At 43.0% G+C, this 19,354-nt stretch overlaps 2 protein-coding genes across 3 annotated transcripts in view; one reads left to right on the top strand and one right to left on the bottom strand.

The window, feature by feature from the left end:
* Window positions 1-1,609: 1,609 nt before the first annotated feature.
* On the top strand, window positions 1,610-18,561 carry LOC110167144 (NLR family CARD domain-containing protein 3-like). The gene is made up of 9 exons (XM_020932449.2): window positions 1,610-1,681; window positions 6,804-6,992; window positions 10,255-10,318; window positions 11,503-11,686; window positions 11,858-13,976; window positions 14,094-14,261; window positions 14,327-14,491; window positions 15,293-15,339; window positions 15,524-18,561. Exons 2-9 carry the CDS (start codon window positions 6,808-6,810, stop codon window positions 16,108-16,110), a joined length of 3,519 nt encoding a protein of 1,172 aa, XP_020788108.2. The 5' UTR covers window positions 1,610-1,681; window positions 6,804-6,807; the 3' UTR covers window positions 16,111-18,561.
* The window catches only part of casp9 (caspase 9, apoptosis-related cysteine peptidase), a 15,454-nt gene continuing 12,785 nt past the window's right edge, over window positions 16,686-19,354 (bottom strand). For both annotated transcript variants that reach the window (XM_055159819.1, XM_020932448.2), the window contains exons 9-10: window positions 19,044-19,153; window positions 16,686-17,746 (exon numbers count right to left, since the gene is read on the bottom strand). In XM_055159819.1, coding sequence (XP_055015794.1) covers window positions 17,627-17,746; window positions 19,044-19,153 — 230 coding nt within the window. In that variant the 3' untranslated portion in view covers window positions 16,686-17,626. The remainder of the gene's footprint in view (window positions 17,747-19,043; window positions 19,154-19,354) is intronic.

Here is a 19,354-nt window from a genome sequence, read left to right as displayed (position 1 = left end):
GTCCCTTCTACCACTGCCATCACTCACGCACACACCACATTCATATTAGGCAATGTGGGTAAAGTGTCTTGCCTAAGGACATGACAACAGTTTTGCAGCTGGTGCCCCCTGTGGCTCCTGATTTTCCCAGTGTTTCCATCCAAGTACAAACCAGGCCCTGCCCTGCTGAGCTTCTGAGATCTGACGAGATCAGGCTTTGACAAACCGGTATGGCCACAAAGTCAGTGTGTGAGGAGAGGAAGGCGGGGGAAGGGGCTTAAGTAGGAACACTGTACAGGTCTCAACCAAGTCTCAACCAGGTCTCAACCAGGTCTCAACCAGGTCTCAACCAAGTCTCAACCAGGTCTTAACCAAGTCTCAACCAGGTCTCAACCAGGCCTTAACCAGGCCTTAACCAGGTCTCAACCAGGTGTGAACCAGGTCTCAACCAAGTCTCAACCAGATCTCAACCAGGCCTCAACCAGGTCTCAACCAGGCCTTAACCAGGTCTCAACCAGGTGTGAACCAGGTCTCAACCAAGTCTCAACCAGATCTCAACCAGGCCTCAACCAGGTCTCAACCAGGCCTTAACCAGGCCTCAACCAGGCCTTAACCAGGTCTCAACCAGGTGTGAACCAGGTCTCAACCCTTTTATGACCAGGCTCCCTGTATAACACTCTTAGAAACTGACTTCTACATCATCAGTCCGGCCCCTTTTGGACAATAATCTTATTTGTGCATTTTTCACTCTATCTTTGCTTAATTCTAGTCAGGCTGGTGCCACCTAGTGCCTCCACTCAATTTCATTTCTCTCCAGCGACTAGGTCAGGAATCAAAATATAATTGACAGTTTGCAAGAACCCTGGAAGTGTGAGTTTGGGCACCAGCCAATCAGCAGAGAGCCAGACATTCTGTGTTGTCAATGATTTCTGAGTTCGAGGATTTAAAGTCGGAACAAAGAGAATGTTTGGTGAATTTCATCAAGGGGAAAGACGTTATTGTCCTTCTTCCTATGGGATCTGGGAAAAGCTTAATATACCAGTTAACCCTGTTAGCGGTGCATTACATACATCACGACCAAATAACAGCAATTAGTTAAATGATAAAAAGTACGTGGCTACCGTCGAGCGAACGAATTCTAACACTGCAAGGTCAGACAGTTTCTACAAAGTGAAACCGGCTGATGAATCAGGCTAGCTTAATTCCACATGAGTTCAGAGAACCACTGCAGTATGAAAAGTTTCTATGTGTTTGTTTTAAAGTGGTTTCTTATTTACTTTTGTTATTGCCCAACTTGAGTCTTGCACATCTGAAGTTACACATTCATAAAAAAAAAGAAAAAAAGTCAAGTAAGAGCAGAGTGCAGATAAAAACAACAAAAAAACAGAGGGCTGATAGGGTCATGTGATGTGGGAGCTCTCACTGAAACCACACAAGTGTATTAAATATAAATCTAATAAAATAAGGTTCTATCATACGTCTCTGTTTAAACTTCTGAAGAGCAGCAAACACCAGAGAGGATCTTTTGGAGTACAGATCTGTCTGAACTTGTCAGCAAAGTGAGTGCTCTTTGTGCTCAGCTCCAGAGCTGATCTGTGACCTGTTGTACAAGTTTTACTTTCACTTTGGCCTGAGCTCCCGTGGGTGCAGTGACGGAGCAGCTCCGTGTCGTGACAGACTGTGGATGTGTGAGCTGCCTCTGGTAAGTCTGTGTGTGTTTTGTAAGTCTGTGTGTGTTTTGTAAGTCTGTGTGTGTTTTGTAAGTCTGTGTGTGTTTTGTAAGTCTGTGTGTGTTTGTGTCTTTAATGTAGATGGTTTCAGTCAAATCTCAGTTTCTCAAACTTGTTTTTTTGTATGAACGTGACGAAGCTCTCTGTGCTGTGCAGACACTTGGAATGACGCACTTTCACCACCTCCATTAAGTTGGCCCCCATCAAACACACACCTACACTAAAACTATGTCCATCTTTGGTGCTGTTTTGTGCAGCAAAATACTTTGTTTGTGCAATTATGGTTCTTAAGATATTAACAGTTTCATTTTTGGTCGATGACGTCACTCGCCCTTCCAAAAATCTAATTTCATTACCCAATCATCAATAAAATACCAGAACTTCACTTTAAGGTCCTACATACATTTGACCCTACGTACAGTTTTTTTTTTTTTTTTTTTTTTTTCTAGATTTCTCCAAATTGACCTAAAATGCAACTTCTGCCTGGCACACCCCAAAAACAGAGAGGGGTCTGGCTGCAGACACATGGGGAAAGTGGAGCTCCATTCCAGACCGGAAACACGTGACCTCCACCATCTCCTATAGACTTTTATTTTTTATTTTTTATTTTTTATTCATATTAGCCGTGTCCCAATTGAAGGGCTGCAGCTGTCGAGGGCTGTGAAGGCTGGAGCGCTCGCCGTAGCTGAAATGTGACCGGTGTATCCCACGGAGCCGCTCCGTCGCCTAGCAACCGAGACACTTTGCTAATGCTAATGCTAAAAACACGTACCACGCAGATGACGCACGGGTGAACAAACTGTCGGAATTTCAGACCAAAGTTTTTCTAATAATTCTCATCCAAATCTTATGGCTAAAAACGAAAACTTATGTTCAACTTTTGCAAAACACAATGGCGATATTTCTGGGAAACATCTAAAATAGACAAAATTACCTTAAAGTTTCAAAAACTGATGAGATTATTAATTATTAATAAAGTATTTTTAAATTGATAAGGGATTACATTTATACTGGAAATGTATTTAAGTCAGTTTATAAAGAAAAACATCTCTGCTTTGAGAAAAGATGGTTTATTAAACAATCAAAGGAACTTGTGAAAATACTTTGTCATAATGTGAAAAACCCATTACACACACACACCCACACACACACCACACACACAAACACACACGCACACACACACACACACACAAACACACACACACACAAACACACTCTGCATTAATAGGTGAGTACAAACAGCTGTATGTCAGTGTACTCTGAAATAGTTATTCCCATTTTGCTGAAACAGAAAAAAAATACTGCAAAATATGATCATGTGGAATACCACAGTTTATCTGCAGTACAATAGTACATTCTTATAGTACATGTAATTAGTTACTGTCAAAAGAGACACCAAATAACTGGCACATTTCACCATGAATCAAATGTCAGTACAGACCGAAAAACATTCAGAAAAACTTATTCTGAGCAACTTCTATGACTCTAGTTTTGTCTCATACACTTGTTAAGGTCATATAAGGACACATTTATCATGGGACACATTTACTCATGGTAAAGCTGTTTAGGTGCTTCTCAGCTAAGATGAACAGAAACCACCATTTCAATGTTTCACTTCTGCAGGAAAGTAGACGTTAAACCTAAACTTTAAGGACACATTAGGAACAGAAGCAGACAGAATGTGCAGGAGGGAGGCCTGATGCAACCAGAGGCCCCACAGGTCTGATACAGTCTGGACCTCCTCCTCCTCTGTGAGTCTGGACATGGACAGTGGAGACATGGACAGTGGACTTGGGCCACTCAGTCTGATATATTTCTCATCTTCTGGAGGAGGAAGAGCAGAATGGGCGTTACGTCTGACTGGTTGAAAGTCGTGTCCTGCAGAGTGAAAACCTGTAATGACACACATTAAGAAAACTACAAAACTATTACAGGAAAATGAGTTTGACAGAGCATGTACAATCACATCCAAAGGCAGTTTATATAAATCTAAACAGCTAAATCCCACACATTTGAGAAATGTGTATTTTCACAGATTAAATAATGATTTTAACATGAGCATGATTCTTTTGCAGCTCTTATTATTATTGGAGTTTTCAATGCAACATGTCCCAGACCTAAACAGAGGCAGGAGTCTGGGGCAGCACCTCCAGCTCAGTGTTGGCTTTACTTTGTCATCTGCATTTGACCCATTTCATGAATCATGAGATTATCATCAGCCAACAGTTCTGTGCACCCAGCAGTGTGTCGTGTCCTCATACAGTGTGTCGTGTCCTCATACAGTGTGTCGTGTCCTCATACAGTGTGTTGTGTTGTCATACAGGAGGCTGCAGACGAGAAAAGAACATGAGTGGAACTCCACTTTCCCCATGTGTCTGCAGCCAGAGCCTCTTGCAAAAACACAACTCATCTATTTTTTTCATCCCCAGTTAGCTCCACCTACTGGAAACAATTAGAAGTTTATCTTTCCCAGAGTTCCAGTAACCCTCAAAGTAGAAAACATGACTCAGCATACACATAAACATGTAAAAATAAAAATAAAATGAATTTATTCATACTTCTTGGAAAATATCATATTCACAGAGAAAAAATTCTCAAAATCAAAATGTTGTTTTCAGTAACTGTAAATTAAAATGATCCTCTAATAAAGCTTTATCAATAATCAATATTTACATAATAGACAGTTAGATAACCTCCCCTCCCCCAAATCAATCACTGATGCTTTCCAAAACGAAGTTGTTTATGTGTCTATCATTTAGTTTCCTTTATTAGTTTGATTTACTTGATATTATTTTATGTATCTATTGTTTGGTTTTTTTTTACAAAGAGCGCTGGATAAGAGTACAAGTCGCAGGACCACCCAAACCATGAAAAAAAGTGTGACTTACAGTACGGTACTCCCTAAAAACTGTTCCTTGGAAGCACTTTGACTTGAAGTAGAACTCTCCGTAACTGTACAGCACACAGCTCTGTTGTTCTTCATTCATTAGCATGTAGCAGTAACATGGCACCAGTGGAGAGTTGGTGCTGGGCAGGACAGAGTGAGCAGCTGAATCACAATAGGTCTGGTGTGTGATAATGTTTATTCAGACCAATCACTTGATTACAAGTCGCCCCCACCCTGCGCCCCCAAGACGTATTTCAGGGCTAATGTAAAGTCATGGGCAGAAGCAATGTCATGACGTCACATTTTCTCCAAACTTCAGGCTCTTCCATAGAAACTTCATTAAATCGCTGTGACTCAGCACGCTCAAATTCCAAACACATGACTCAAATAAAGTGATATGAGCACATTTAACATGAAAAAAATGTGTTTCCTTTAAAAATGTAAAATGAATACCCTGTAAATGATGGAACCTGGCTCTCTCATTTAATATACTTACCTGTGTGCCTTATATTTAAATTCTATTTCCTCAGTTAGATTTGGGGTGGCGTTGTTGAAACACCATTTCTGTTAACATTCCAAACTATCAACATGTGATCTCCACACATGTGCTGTGATGAAAGTGTAGCGGAGGCCCCTGATTATCAAGTGTTAGCGCAAGTGCAGACGTAAGACCCATTCTGCTCTTCCTCCTCCAGAAGATGAGAGATAAATCATACTGAGTGGTCCATGCGTGTCTCCACTGTTTTCGTCCACTCTCACTGACGAGGACGTCCAGACTGCAGAAGACCTGTGGGCCGCTGGTTGCATCAGGCCTTCCTCCTGTACAGGCTGTCTGCTGCTGTCCCTAATAGTGATGTGTCCATAAATCTTACGTTTAACTTCTAATTTCCTGCAGAAGTAAAATAGTAAAATTTTTTGGGTTTTTTTCATTTTAGCTGAGGAGCACCTAAACATCTTCATCACTGAGGAAGTGTCCCATGATAAATGTGGCTTTATATCATCTTAACAAGTGTGTGAGACAAAACTATCATTTGTTCATAATAAGTTTATCTGAATGTTTTTCAGTCTATTCTGAAATGTGATTCATGGTGAAATGTGCCAGTTATTTGATATCTCTTTTGATAGTCACTAATTACATGTACTTTAAGAATCTACTGTTGTACTGCAGTTAAGCTGTGGTATTCCACCTGATCATATCTGGCAAAGATCATTTTTCCATTTTGGATTGTCACCTGCTCCAGCAAAAAGGAAAAACTGTATGAGAGTACAGTGACATACAGCTGTGTGTGTGTCTGTGTGTGTGTGTGTGTGTGTGTGTGTGTGTTGTGTGTGTGCGCGAGTGTGTGTGTGTGTGTGTGTGTGTGTGTGTGTGCGCGCGCGAGTGTGTGTGTGTGAGATGGGTTTAATATTTGTCTTTTCACATTATGGCAAAGTATTTCCAGAAGTTCCTTTCACTGTTTAATCTTTTCTCATCATCTTTTCCATCTTTTCTCAAAGGAGAGATGTCGTTCTTTATGCACTCCCTGTATAAATGTAATCCCTTATCAATTTAAAAATAGTTAAATAATTAATAATACATATCCCATCACTGTCTTTGAGGTCATTTTGCCTATTTTAAATGTATCCCAGAAATATAGCTGTTTTGTTTTGAAAAAGTTAAACACAAGTTTTTGTTTTTAGCCATAAGATTTGGATGAGAATTTTTAGAATAACTTGATCTCAAAATCTGACAGTTTGATGACCTGTGCCTCCACCGCCATTATTTTTCTCCTTTTTCTTACTTTAATTTTTCATGAGTCGCACCTCGGGACATTATGAGTTCAGGGTCCTTTGTTTGAACTCGTCCCCATTTGTAGTCAGGACCTAAAACCCCTTTTGTAGGACTGTCCTTGTGTTTAAAGTGCTGCCATAGTCACATCCAGTGTCAGATAGGAATACAGGAATATAGGAATACAACAGTATAACCTTACAGGCATTTATGTGTTTATCTTTACAATTAATAGACCATTTATATAAAGAAATATATTTTTAAAAATGCAAAAGAAAAATGCATCTGTCTATAACACTTGACATCAAGGATTCACCGTGTGTTTCATTCTTCTTGTTTTCTACTTTGATTTGAAATGTTTTAATTCAAACCTCGGAAACACACTCCCCTCATGCAGACAAACGCAAAATGTGAATTATAAAACTTTTTATGTTTGCAGAAAAATGGAGAACTCCGGAGCAGGACCAGGGTCTGGACGTAGACCCAAAGCTGAACCAGGACTAAACCAGGACTATATCAGGTCTAAAGCAGGTCCTGGCCCCAGTGGAGTCTCTCTGGGAAGTAACATCTCCAAAGGCTTGGACATCGACTTTAAAAAAGGCCAAAGTGGAGCCTCTGCACAGCTCAGGTCAGTGTCAATTTAACCTCAAGTCTGACACTTTTACAACACACAGAAAGAGTGAAAGAAAGAGAGGAGGAGTGTGAATGTATGTATGTGTGTGTGCATGTGTGTGTTGTTTGTGTGTGTGTTGTGTGTGTGGGGTTAGGCATTAATATTGACAACAGTGGCCCCTGTGGCCCCACGGCAGAGTCTCTGACAAGTGATCGCTCCAAAGACTGGAGCCCACAGTTTAAAGGCTCACCTCAGAGGTACAGACTAAACCAGGGGCAATTCCATCAAGCCGCTAACCACAAATCCTCGAGAACTTCAATAAGCCTCACTGGTTTTAGTGAGAGTTTGGTTCCATTTAGGGTTGCCAACTCCCTGAAAAATAAATAAGGGACACCTCATTGGCAGGGCTGATGTTTCAAGGTTTTCAGTGAAGGCCCAAGAAAAAATACTGAATACATTTTTGTACTACTAATTTTTTTTTTTATTCAGTGAGTAATAAACACTACAGTAATAATAATTTCTAGATCATTGTTATAAACTTGGACTGATATTAATATAATGGAATGGAAATGGTCAAATCACAATTTTTCTTCCAATGGGATCTGGGTACATCAGTGACTCCCCTAAAAAATATGCTGGAAGCCTCTATTTGGACACCCCAGAGGCGTCTGAAAGAAAGGGAAGAAAGAGAAAGACCTGAGAACCAGAGCTCAGAACCCACAGCCAGGCCGGAGCTTGGAGCTCGTGGCCGGACTGGAGCTCGCGGAGGCTCGGAGCTCACAGCCAAGCCAGAGCTGTGAGCCAAGCAACTTTGACCAATAAGATGATGAGCGGGGTGTGTGTGCTGTCAGCTTATATGTCACAGAGCAGGAGAGACTGAGAATACGTTTACTGTAAATTTTCTCATAAAGCGCCATTCCATTGAATACACACTTTCTGATTCTCGTGGTAATACAGGACTAAGTGTGTCCCCTTTCAGTTCAATACAGGATGCGTACTTTTGTTTCTGAAGACGGGACAATTCCGTTTTTCAAGGGACGGTTGGCGACCCTAGTTCCATTCCTCTCACTAACATGAATCTCAGCTGAGTTACTGGGGTAACATTTGGTTCTGAACTGACCTCAGGTTAACTATCAGGCTTAATAAATCAGTGTTACAAAGAATATGTACGTGTAGTAAAGAGAGTCAAACAAACTGTTCCGCACACTTCCCGCCGGATATTATAATATCTTATAATATCTTCAAATATGACGATTTCCAGAAATCAACAGAAAAAGCTGTAGCTGAGTGAATAATTGTTCTGCAAGTCATGTACGAGTCCCAGGTTCGATTCTCATTTCTGATGATATTTATGCTCAAGTGAAGTATTTGTTATATTTTCACCAACTTACATTTGTGACACATTACACAAATGTGAAAGAATGCCATGCCTTTTAAGCTACAGTTATTCACATCATCACAGAATTTACCGTATTTTTCAGACTATAAGTCGCTCCGGAGTATAAGTATAAGTATAAAATGTATAATATATATGTATAATTATATAAGTATAAAATGAGTAATGAAGAAGAAAAAAACATACAAGTCACACTGGACTATAAGTCAAACTTTTTAGGGGAAATGTATTTTATAAAATCAGAGACCAGGAAATGAAAGTCAAGTTGTAGTAATAACAATAGAAGAGAGAAGAACAGACTGTTAACGTCACATATGAACAGTTCTTCAGATAAACTATAACATAAACAACAGAACAGAACAAGTTTACCAAACTCTCCATCTCACTCCAAATCACTAAATCCATTCAATTCTTCATCCTCTGTGTCACTTCTGAGCAACTCCACAACCTCCATCAGTTCCAGTTTTTCAATTTTTGATTCCAATTATTCGGGCCTTTCTGAATCCCGAGAGGATGGTTTCAGTGTCACTGAAGTTCAAGCTTTGTCCATCCATCCAGTGACTCCAGGAAAGTTACATGGTGCATCCTCCCGATGTCACAAATTTCTCACTCACTCCAAACTTTCTTTCTGCTGCTTTCTTCTGATTATCGTTTTCAGCTGCAGATTTCACGACTTGCAGCAGGACAGAGGCTCTTTCTGCAGGAGACATGCACAGTAGAGTGAAGTGGTACAGGAGTAATAGGAGCAGCAGATACTGACACATAAACCTAGGGCGCCCTCTAGTGGCTGTCAGTATGAAAATTTGTATATATAAGTCGCACCGGAGTATAAGTCACAGTCACACAAAAAAGTGCGACTTAGAGTCCAAAAAATACGGTATATCAGCTAGGCCTAACATTAACCCTTGACCTCAATGAGACTTTATATTTTATGTGACATCTCCATCAAGCAATAAAGTTATACAGTTAAAGTAAACCTTTACTTTTAAAAACACAAAATGTAGGCAATTAACAGGCACACTGCATGACCCAACATTTCAATGATTCAACAAATTTGCTTCAGAGATGCTGTGCAAGCCTGTTTAATGAAATCCTATTTATCAATTTCCATCAATGTGCATAAAAGAATAATGACATTAGGTAGAACATTCTGTTGTGAGGCCAGGATTAATCCGAAAGTGACATTGACTTGACATATAATTCAATGCAGGTAAGTTTAGTAGTAAGCTCACACATTAAAAAGAAATTACATCTGACTAGACTGCTTCACAAATATGAACATTTATGACATCAACTGCACGCTTTGAGTATCGAACGCAAGTCTCCCACACAACACACTGTAGTGATTCCTCTCCCTTACTGACTTAGTTTGATAAGGCTGATGAAAACATACTTTTAAAAACCAACATTCAGCATTGTTATAAAATTAAACTTACACATTTAAGCTGTGGACAATCTTCTGCCACGCCATGTCTCTCGCCTTGGTTATTGTAAGTGTATTTCCCTTCTTTGTAATTGTAGTTTTATATTTCATACAGTTCCAAAAGTAGTTTTTGTTCTGAGGCGCTGAAATAATCTGCCCGAATCTTCAACATGATCACGTTTTCGACAATTACTTGTTCTGGGCTTTTTATGTGCCCCGTGCATGCGCCTAATGCAAAATAACTGCGATGAGGCTCAGCTGAACTGAGTGGCTTCAGCCTTAAGTCAAAGGTGACAGTACTTCAAACAACACTTATGTGCCACTATGTTTAGCGACATTAATGGAATTACCCCCGAGGACTAAACCAGGACTAAACCAGGACTGAACCAGGACTGAACCAGGACTGGACCAGGACTGAACCAGGACTGAACAGTTTTAATGTTTTTACTGGTCGACAGAGACAAGGATCTGAGCATTCCCATTGGCCAGGAGCCTCAGGAGGAGCTGGACTCCATCTTCCTGGTCTGTACTGTGAACACAAATACACACACTCACACAAAACACACACACGCAGACACACACACACACACACACGCACATACACACACACGCGCGCTCACACACGCACACACACACACACGCGCGCGCACACACACACGTGCGCACACACACACACACACACACACACACACACACACACATACATACACACACGCACAAATGAATCTGTTGCTTGTGATGATGTTGATTGTTTCTCTAATGTAGTTCAGATCAGTGTCACAGTTTACAGTATACATGTAAAGTTTACAGTCTACATGTAAAGTTTACAGTCTACATGTAAAGTTTACAGTCTACATGTAAAGTGTACAGTCTACATGTAAAGTGTACAGTCTACATGTAAAGTGTACAGTCTACATGTAAAGTTTACAGTCTACATGTAAAGTTTACAGTCTACATGTAAAGTTTACAGTCTACATGTAAAGTTTACAGTCTACATGTAAAGTGTACAGTCTACATGTAAAGTTTACAGTCTACATGTAAAGTGTACAGTCTACATGTAAAGTTACAGTCTACATGTAAAGTTTACAGTCTACATGTAAAGTGTACAGTCTACATGTAAAGTGTACAGTCTACATGTAAAGTTTACAGTCTACATGTAAAGTGTACAGTCTACATGTAAAGTGTACAGTCTACATGTAAAGTGTACAGTCTACATGTAACGTTTACAGTGTACATGTAAAGTGTACAGTCTACATGTAAAGTGTACAGTCTACATGTAACGTTTACAGTGTACATGTAAAGTGTACAGTCTACATGTAAAGTGTACAGTCTACATGTAAAGTTTACAGTCTACATGTAAAGTGTACAGTCTACATGTAAAGTGTACAGTCTACATGTAAAGTTTACAGTCTACATTTAAAGTGAAGCTCTGTGTATGTTTTAGTTTAACACTAAATACCACAAAAAAACACACTAGAACCATTTTCACAGCCCACCATCGGACGAGGTGTGGAGGTGTGGACTGTATGGGCCAGTAGTGGAAAAAATAAAGGCTAGATGAATCCATAAGAGAATAATGGTTTGCTGAGGCTCTGGCTCCACACATTAGCTGCTCCAAGTGCAGGCCTCCATGAGCTTCATTTGGAGCTGAGCACTGTGGGTGATGTCACAATCAGAACACTTCGTCAGACATTGTGTGGTTCCAGGTTCTGGAGGAGCAGGTCCTGAGGTTTGTCCAACAACAACTGCAGAAGCTCCACAGGCTCCTGGCCTCAGATTACCCAGAATGCTCCAAGAGTGAGGAGGAGGAGAGCAGAGAGGTTTTGAACATCACCCTGGACTTCCTGAAGAGGATGGACCACGAGGATCTGGCCCAGCGCCTGCTCAGCAGTAAGAACCTCCAGATGCCCTCCCGTCCTCCTGTATTCCTGTGTGTCAGATGCCCTCCCTGTGTGTCAGATGCCCTCCCTGTGTGTCACATGCCCTCCCTGTGTGTCAGATGCCCCTCCATATAAAATAATCAACATGTTTCACATTCTAACTCTTGCATCTTGTTTAAAGGGAGTAAAGCTGGAGTCAGAGATAAACTGAAGTGTGATCTGCAGCAGAGGTTCAGCCGTGTGTTTGAGGGTGTGGCCAAAGCAGGAGACTCCGCCCCACTGACCCAGATCTACACAGAGCTCTACATCACAGAGGGCGGAGCCTCAGAGGTCAACCAGGAACATGAGGTCAGACACATAGAGATGGTGTCCAGGAGACAGGCCACTCTAGAGACCACCATCACATGTGAAGAGCTCTTTAAAGCCCACCCACATTCACCACAGCCAATCAGATTAGTGCTGACGAAGGGCGTGGCCGGCGTGGGGAAAACAGTGCTGACTCAGAAGTTGAGTCTGGACTGGGCTGAAGGCCGGGCCCACCAGGACCTCCAGCTGCTGTTCCCGTTCACTTTCAGAGATCTGAACGTGCTCAGAGACTCACAGTTCAGCCTGGTGGAGCTGCTGCACCACTTCTTCAGTCCATCCAAAGATCTCTGCAGCTTCCAACAGCTCCAGGTGCTCTTCATCTTTGACGGTCTGGATGAGTGCAGACCTCCTCTGGACTTCAGCCAAACACAGGTCCTGAGCGACCCCACAGAGTCCGCCTCAGTGCACGTGCTGCTGGTGAACCTCATCAGGGGGAGCCTGCTTCCCTCCGCTCGCCTCTGGATAACCACACGCCCCGCCGCGGCCAATCAGATCCCCACTGAGTGCGTCTCCATGGTGACAGAGGTGCGAGGGTTCACTGACCCCCACAAAGAGCAGTACTTCAGGAAAAGGTTCAGGGTCCAGGCCAAAGTCGTCATCTCCCACATCAAGAGCATCCGCAGCCTCCACATCATGAGCCACATCCCGATCTTCTGCTGGATCCTCTCCACAGTGCTAAAGAAGCTTCTGGAACAAACAGAACCAGACCTGCCTCGGACTCTCACACAGATGTACATCCACTTCCTGGTGGTACAAGCCAAAGTCAAGAACATCAAGTACCATCAGGGATCAGGGGAGGACCTTCACTGGACTCCAGAGACCAGGGAGATGGTGCGGTCTCTGGGAAAACTGGCCTTTGAACAGCTGCAGAAAGGAAACCTGATCTTCTACGAGAGTGACCTGAGTGAGTGTGGGCTGGATGCTGCAGCGGCCTCAGTGTACTCCGGAGTGTTCACACAGATCTTTAGAGAGGAGCCAGGCCTGTACCAGGACAAGGTCTACTGCTTCATCCATCTGAGTGTACAGGAGTTTCTGGCTGCTCTTCACGTCCATCAGATCTTCTACAGCTCTGGAGAGAATCTGCTGGAGACACTACACTCCTCTGAGAGAACAAAATGTACTGCTCATGAGTCTGAGCAGCATTCAGATTCAAAGGAGGATTTCCTTGTCCCCTCTGTGAGTCCTGAAGCAGAAGAAACAAGACCCAAAGAGCATTCAACACTCAGACTGAGAAAGAGACAGTCACAGTCAGACAGACAAACTTCTGAGAAGACTCCACCAAAAAAAACAAAAACACTGAAACGATCCCTAAAATCCACACTCAAAACGAAGCTCCTCCAGAATTTAAATCCAAGAAGTGATAAATCAAGACAAACTAGACCAGAAACCCCTGAGAGTCCTGAGTATGACTCAGAAGAGTTTGAGGACTATTCAGATACAGAGATCTCCTCTGTCCCTGCTATGACACCAGACCCTGACACAGCCCTGTACCGTTCTGCTGTGGACCAGGCCTTACAGAGTCCAAACGGACACCTGGACCTGTTCCTGCGCTTCCTCCTGGGGCTGTCTCTGCCGACCAATCAGAGGCTGCTGCAGGGTCTGCTGACTCACACAGGAAGTGACCCGACCAATCAGGAGACAGTAAAGTACATCAAACAGAAGCTGGATGAAGAGGGTGTGTCTGCAGAGAGAAGTCTGAACCTGTTCCACTGTCTGAACGAGCTCAACGATGGCAGTCTGGTGCAGGCGATACAGAAGAACATGAGAAGATACCTCTCTTATAGAACCATGTCTCCTTCTCAGTGGTCTGCTCTGTCCTTCGTCTTACTGTCCTCAGAGTCAGACCTGGAGGAGTTTGACCTGAGGAAATACCAGGCCTCAGAGAACGCTCTCCTGGGTCTGCTGCTGGTGGTCAGAGCCTCCACCAAAGCCCTGTGAGTCCTGTGGTCCTTGTGTGGAAGTTCTAGTCTCTAATGTCCCTCTCTGTCCTCAGACTGTATTTAAACTCTTGTGTGGAGGTTCTAGTCTCTAATGTCCCTCTCTGTCCTCAGTCTTTGTGGCTGTGGTCTGTCTCCTCACAGCTGTGCTCCTCTGGCCTCAGTCCTCAACTCCTCCAGTCTCACACATTTGGATCTCAATCACAACGACCTCCAGGACTCAGGAGTGGAGCTGCTGTGTTCTGGACTGAAGAGCGCCCCCTGCAGACTGGAGACGCTCAGGTGAGACACTCCCATGATGCACTCTGCCCCCTTGTGTCCACATGAGTGTAATGCTGTGTCTTTAGGCTGTCTGGATGTCTGGTCTCAGAGAGGGGCGGGGCTGCTCTGGCTTCAGCTCTGAGCTCCTCTGCCCCCCACCTCAGAGAGTTTGACCTGAGCTACAACCATCCAGGACCCTCCACAAAGCTCCTGACCGCTCTATGGGACCAGCGCCCCCTGCTGTCTGTCAGGTGAGACCACCCCCTGCTGTCTGTCAAAGGAGAGAATGCTAGTGTCTAGTCCTGGTCTGGTCCTGGTCTCTGGTCCTGCTCTAGTCTCTAGTCAGGTCTCCAGTCTGGTCTTGATCTGGTCCTGGTCTAGTCCTGGTCTAGTCCTGGTCTCTGGTCCTGAACTGGTCTCTGGTCTCCGTTCTGGTCCTGGTCTGGTCCTAGTCTGGTCTCCGTTCTGGTCCTGGTCTGGTCTTTGGTCTGGTCTCTGGCCTGGTCTCTGTTTCTGATCCTGGTATGGTCCTGGTCTCTGGTCTCTGGTCTCGAGTCTCTGGTTCTGGTCCTGGTCTCTGGTTTCTGGGCTCTTGTTTCTGGTTTCTGGCCTTTGGTCCTGGTCTGGTCCTGGTTTCTGATCTCTGGTTCTGGTCCTAGTCTCTGGTCCTGGTCTCTGGTTCTAGTCCTAGTCTCAGGGTCTCTGGTCTCTGTTCCTGATCTGATCTCTGTTCTGGTCCTAGTCTCTGGTCCTGGTCTCTGGTTCTAGTCCTAGTCTCTGGTTTCTAGTCTCTTGTTTCTGGTCTCTGGCCCTGGTCTGATCTCTGTTCTGGTCCTAGTCTCTGGTCCTGGTCTCTTGTCTCCGGTCTCTGGTCCTGGTCTCTGGTCCTGGTCTCTGGTCTCTGATTCTAGTCCTAGTCTCTGGTTTCTGGTCTCTTGTTTCTGGTCTCTGGTCCTGGTCTGATCTCTGTTCTGGTCCTAGTCTCTGGTTTCTGGTCTCTTGTTTCTGGTCTCTGGTCCTGGTCTGGTCTAAGCTGGACTTGTGTGTTTCAGGTTGGATCCTGCTGGAGAGCGCTGGATGGTCCCAGGTCTGAGGAAGTGTGAGTCTGTTTTCTTTCCTTCACACAGAAAAGTGCAGAGAACAGCTCAGGTCATTCATTCATTCTTCACACTGTTTCAAATGGTTCAAATCTCAACATCTCGAATCAGGGGCATGACAGGTGCACTCCAATAAACGTAGACACAATCAGAACAAAAAAATGAGGTGACGTGTTTGTGTTTCAGACTACTGTGACGTCTCTCTGGACCCAAACACAGCTCACAATCTTCTGGTTCTGTCTGAGGACCATCGCACTGTGACACGTGTGAAAGAGAGGCAGAAGTATCCAGATCATGAGGAAAGGTTCACAGACCGGGTGCAGGTCCTGGGCTGCACTGGCCTGAGGGGGCGCTGTTACTGGGAGGTGGACTGGAGCGGGAGGGTTTATTTAACAGTGAGTTACAAAGAGATCAGACGGAGAGGAGAGGGATGGGAGTGTGGGTTCGGATACAACGATCACTCCTGGTGTCTGGAGCTCTACGAGGATGGAGAGTACTATGTCCGTCACAACAGCAACATAACACGACTCCACCGCTCCCGTCACTCGGAGGCAGGGGGCGTGTCCTCTGGTGAAGGGGGCGTGTTCTCTGGCAGAGTGGGCGTGTTCCTGGACTCTGAGGCCGGAGCTCTGACCTTCTATGAGGTCTGCGCTGATGGAGAACTGATCCACATCTGGACCTTCTCCTCGTCCTTCTCTGAGCCTCTGTTTCCTGGGTTTGGAGTGTGGGAGAAAGAAGGTTCCTCTGTGACTCTGGTGAAAGAGACGAGATAAAACAGAAGAGAAACTGGACTTGTCCCACGATAAGGACACAACAATGAGAACAAAAGATAGAGAGAAATAAGAACAAAATGGAGCTATAGTGTGACTATTGAAATTAGACTCTGACTCAAATAAAAACTTGAAACAGAAACTAAACAAGGCCAAAGCGACTGGACTGGGACAGTTCTTCACTTTGGATCCGTTTTGGACCAGAAAATTTTGTTGGGTATGTGACTTGTGGGGGATTAAAGAGGGGGTATGTTTATGGTCCCGTCGGCACCTTTAAAGGAATAATAATTGTGGCCAGTTATAAAAAAAATACATAAAATGCATTGAAGCCAAATGATTGTGCATGATATGTATCCACATGTAGAGCTCCGCCCCTGCAGACAGGTGCTTGTATCAGAAACACCTGTCTGTGATCAGGGCAGTGCTGTGTGATGTCACCAACTACTAGAATTTGCAAAAGTCACTGAAGGCAGCACAAAGGTTTTGGAGCAGAAAGGTGCAGTTTTACCTTTACCTGGTTTGCACTGAAGTCGTCACACAGTAGATAAAAGTATAAAAACACCACATACACACTTCAGTAACAACAAGTGGATTTATTATTTAGTTCCACTTTAAACATTGTTATATATTTCACAATTACATACAAAAAATGATCCAAGTCAAAATTTCAGTAGTTTTCAAAAATGAAAAAGCCCTATTTTAATCTAAATTAAAAGTCCCTGTAGTTTGAACATTACAAATGTACACAAAACAGTACACGATTGTCACAGAGTCACAAATACAAGCTGGATTTAAATCATTTTAAAGTAAGTAAAAATTGCACATTTTCATCTTTTTTATTTTGCTCTGAGACAGTCTGGCTTCTTGAATCCAGTATTTATATCCAATCACAGTAAAAATGCTCTTGCAAAACAAAGAAATCTTAAAGATCCTATATGACACAAAAGTGACTCTTGTGAACTTTAAGTCCTGTTAGAATACTGTTCCCTCCTCCAAAACAGACCTGGAGTTGTGTTTTGTTTCATTCACATGTTTGAGTAACCCTTTATTATTAATCTGGCTACATCTACAAAGCTCAAAATGCTCTGTTCCACCTTGTGATGTCATAAAGTGGTAGTTTTCAAGTTGACATCTCCTTTTACCTTTAGTTCAGTAAAGACAGTCACTTCAGGACTGATCCAAATGATTCTAGCGAAGGTGTAAGGTGTTTAAAAAACACAGTGGAGCTGTTTTACCACATGACATCACAAAGTGGAACACAGTGTTTTCCATTTGAGAGAAAATCTCACAGACTTTGGGCTCTGTTTGTGATGAGAAAACAACATTTGAACATAGATCAGAAAGTAGCGTAATGGCCCTTTAAATATGTACATCATTCATATGTACATTATTCATTATGTTGCACAGTCATTCACAATGGCAATAACAGTTTTTTTCTGAATCTCAAACAATCTTTTAAATCGTAAATTCTTATTTTGTCTCTGTATCAAAAGATGCTGGCGTTGCTATGGTAGCGGTGCTAACTTTGATGCTCCTGAGCTCGTGGTTGAAAGTAGAAGAGTTTTCGGAGGAAGTTGAAGGAGCCGGGCATCTGTTTGTACAGACCTTTGGCTGAGTTCTGAGACACCTCATGATTCACCTGCAACAAGCAAAATGAACTTCATTCAACAAGAACAGAACAATCAAAAGTTAAAGCTACACTGTGTAACTTTTCTAGTGCAGGTCCGTCACCTGTTTGTCTCCATGGAGATATAGTTTTGTCTTTGTCTGAAATGTTACTCAGACTGGAACTTTGTCTTGCATTTATTTAATTACTTTTTTACAGCTCAAAAAAACTGAACAGAAAACTGTTCCAAACTGACAAACTCAGACCTTTGTGAAAGTTTTACAGTTGTTACAGCCCCAGGCCTCCACTTCTCTGCCTTGTTTTGTGTGTTTTCAATTCTTCTGCTGGCTGTCTTAAGTCCTGCTGGGAGAGCCCTGGTCCCTGATTGGTGGGGCTTGTCTCTGCCCCCTCACCTGCAGACACCTCCCTGTTCAAGGAGAGTCCAGCACCTGTTCGGGGCTGTGGCCTTTGTGGCCTGTCTGCCGTTTTGTGTCTGAGTCTCTTTTGTGTCAGTCAGTTGTTTTTGTACTAGTACATGTCTCACTTTGTTTGTGTTGACACACTTAGTTTAGTTTAGTTTAGTTCTGTTTTGTGCCTTTTTGTTTTGTCACTTGATTCTGTTTGTGGGTTTATGTGGTTTTACTTTGGGGCATTTGTGATTTAGTTTTGTGTGTGTCCTTTAGTTTAATCACTCGTTTTTGTACTACATGACTCGTGTTTGGCACAAAACTTGTTATATGTTAATCCTGTTATGTTGTTTCTTAGTTTAGGTTATTTTGTGTACATATTTTAGCATGTTTTGTTAATTTACCCTTGTACATTCCTGTTAATTAAACCTTATAACTTTATACCATTTTTCACCATGTTTTTTTTTTTGTTATGTCCGACCCCAGTGAGCTGGTGCAGGGAAGTAATGGGGAAAAGGCTTTGTGGGTTTTTCCTGCAGTACCAATGAATGGCCACTAATCAAACTCAAGACAGGTCTAAACCAGCAATATCCTCTCCTCTTATCTGAACAGACGTCTGTGTTGCCATGTTTGTTTTAACTAGTTTGGGTGCTGCATCTTTGGCTCCGCCCAACTTCAGTGCTGCCCTGTGATTGGTCTGCCCAGTGCAGGGCAAATTCGAACCTTACAGAGGGAACATCTCAAGATGGATTCTCACAGATCTCACCAGAATCCATCTTGGTGCATAAATTGCCCCTCAGGGTCAAATATTCACAGGCATATTCCATTCCAGACTGTACCATTCTAACATATGGTTTAGCACAAATCATTTGTCATGTGATGAGTAATGACACGTGTCCTTTGAAATGAGAGTGAGGAGTTACCATCATGAGCATAGTGACCAGGTCGTCTGTGGAAGCGTTTTCTGAAAGCACTCGATCCAGAGTCTCCACGTACCAGGAACCAGCCTGAGTGTCCCTCCACGACACGTAACCTAGGCAACAGCAGGTAGGGGTCAGTGTTTACCAGGGATACAGGAGGATGGGAGGGCATCTGATACAGAGGGATACAGGAGGATGTGATGAAATGTCTGTGGCACTGCCTGCACTAGACTGTTGGTTATTTATTGTCTTTATAATCTACTTATATCTTATATTCATTTTTAAAATAATGACAAAAACATGAAGAAGGAATT

This window comes from Boleophthalmus pectinirostris, unplaced genomic scaffold (assembly GCF_026225935.1).
Source record: "Boleophthalmus pectinirostris isolate CB_2022bp ecotype Guang Dong unplaced genomic scaffold, ASM2622593v1 HiC_scaffold_2823, whole genome shotgun sequence".
NCBI lineage: Eukaryota > Metazoa > Chordata > Actinopteri > Gobiiformes > Gobiidae > Boleophthalmus > Boleophthalmus pectinirostris.
This window is presented reverse-complemented; position numbering and strand designations above follow the sequence as displayed.

Coding starts and splice junctions, on each gene's coding strand:
- LOC110167144 (XM_020932449.2), top strand. CDS start 6,808: ATGGAGAACTCCGGAGCAGGACCAGGGTCTGGACGTAGACCCAAAGCT. Junction 14,492..15,292: donor CGCCCCCTGCTGTCTGTCAG/GTGAGACCACCC, acceptor TGTGTGTTTCAG/GTTGGATCCTGCTGGAGAGC. Junction 15,340..15,523: donor GGTCCCAGGTCTGAGGAAGT/GTGAGTCTGTTT, acceptor TTTGTGTTTCAG/ACTACTGTGACGTCTCTCTG.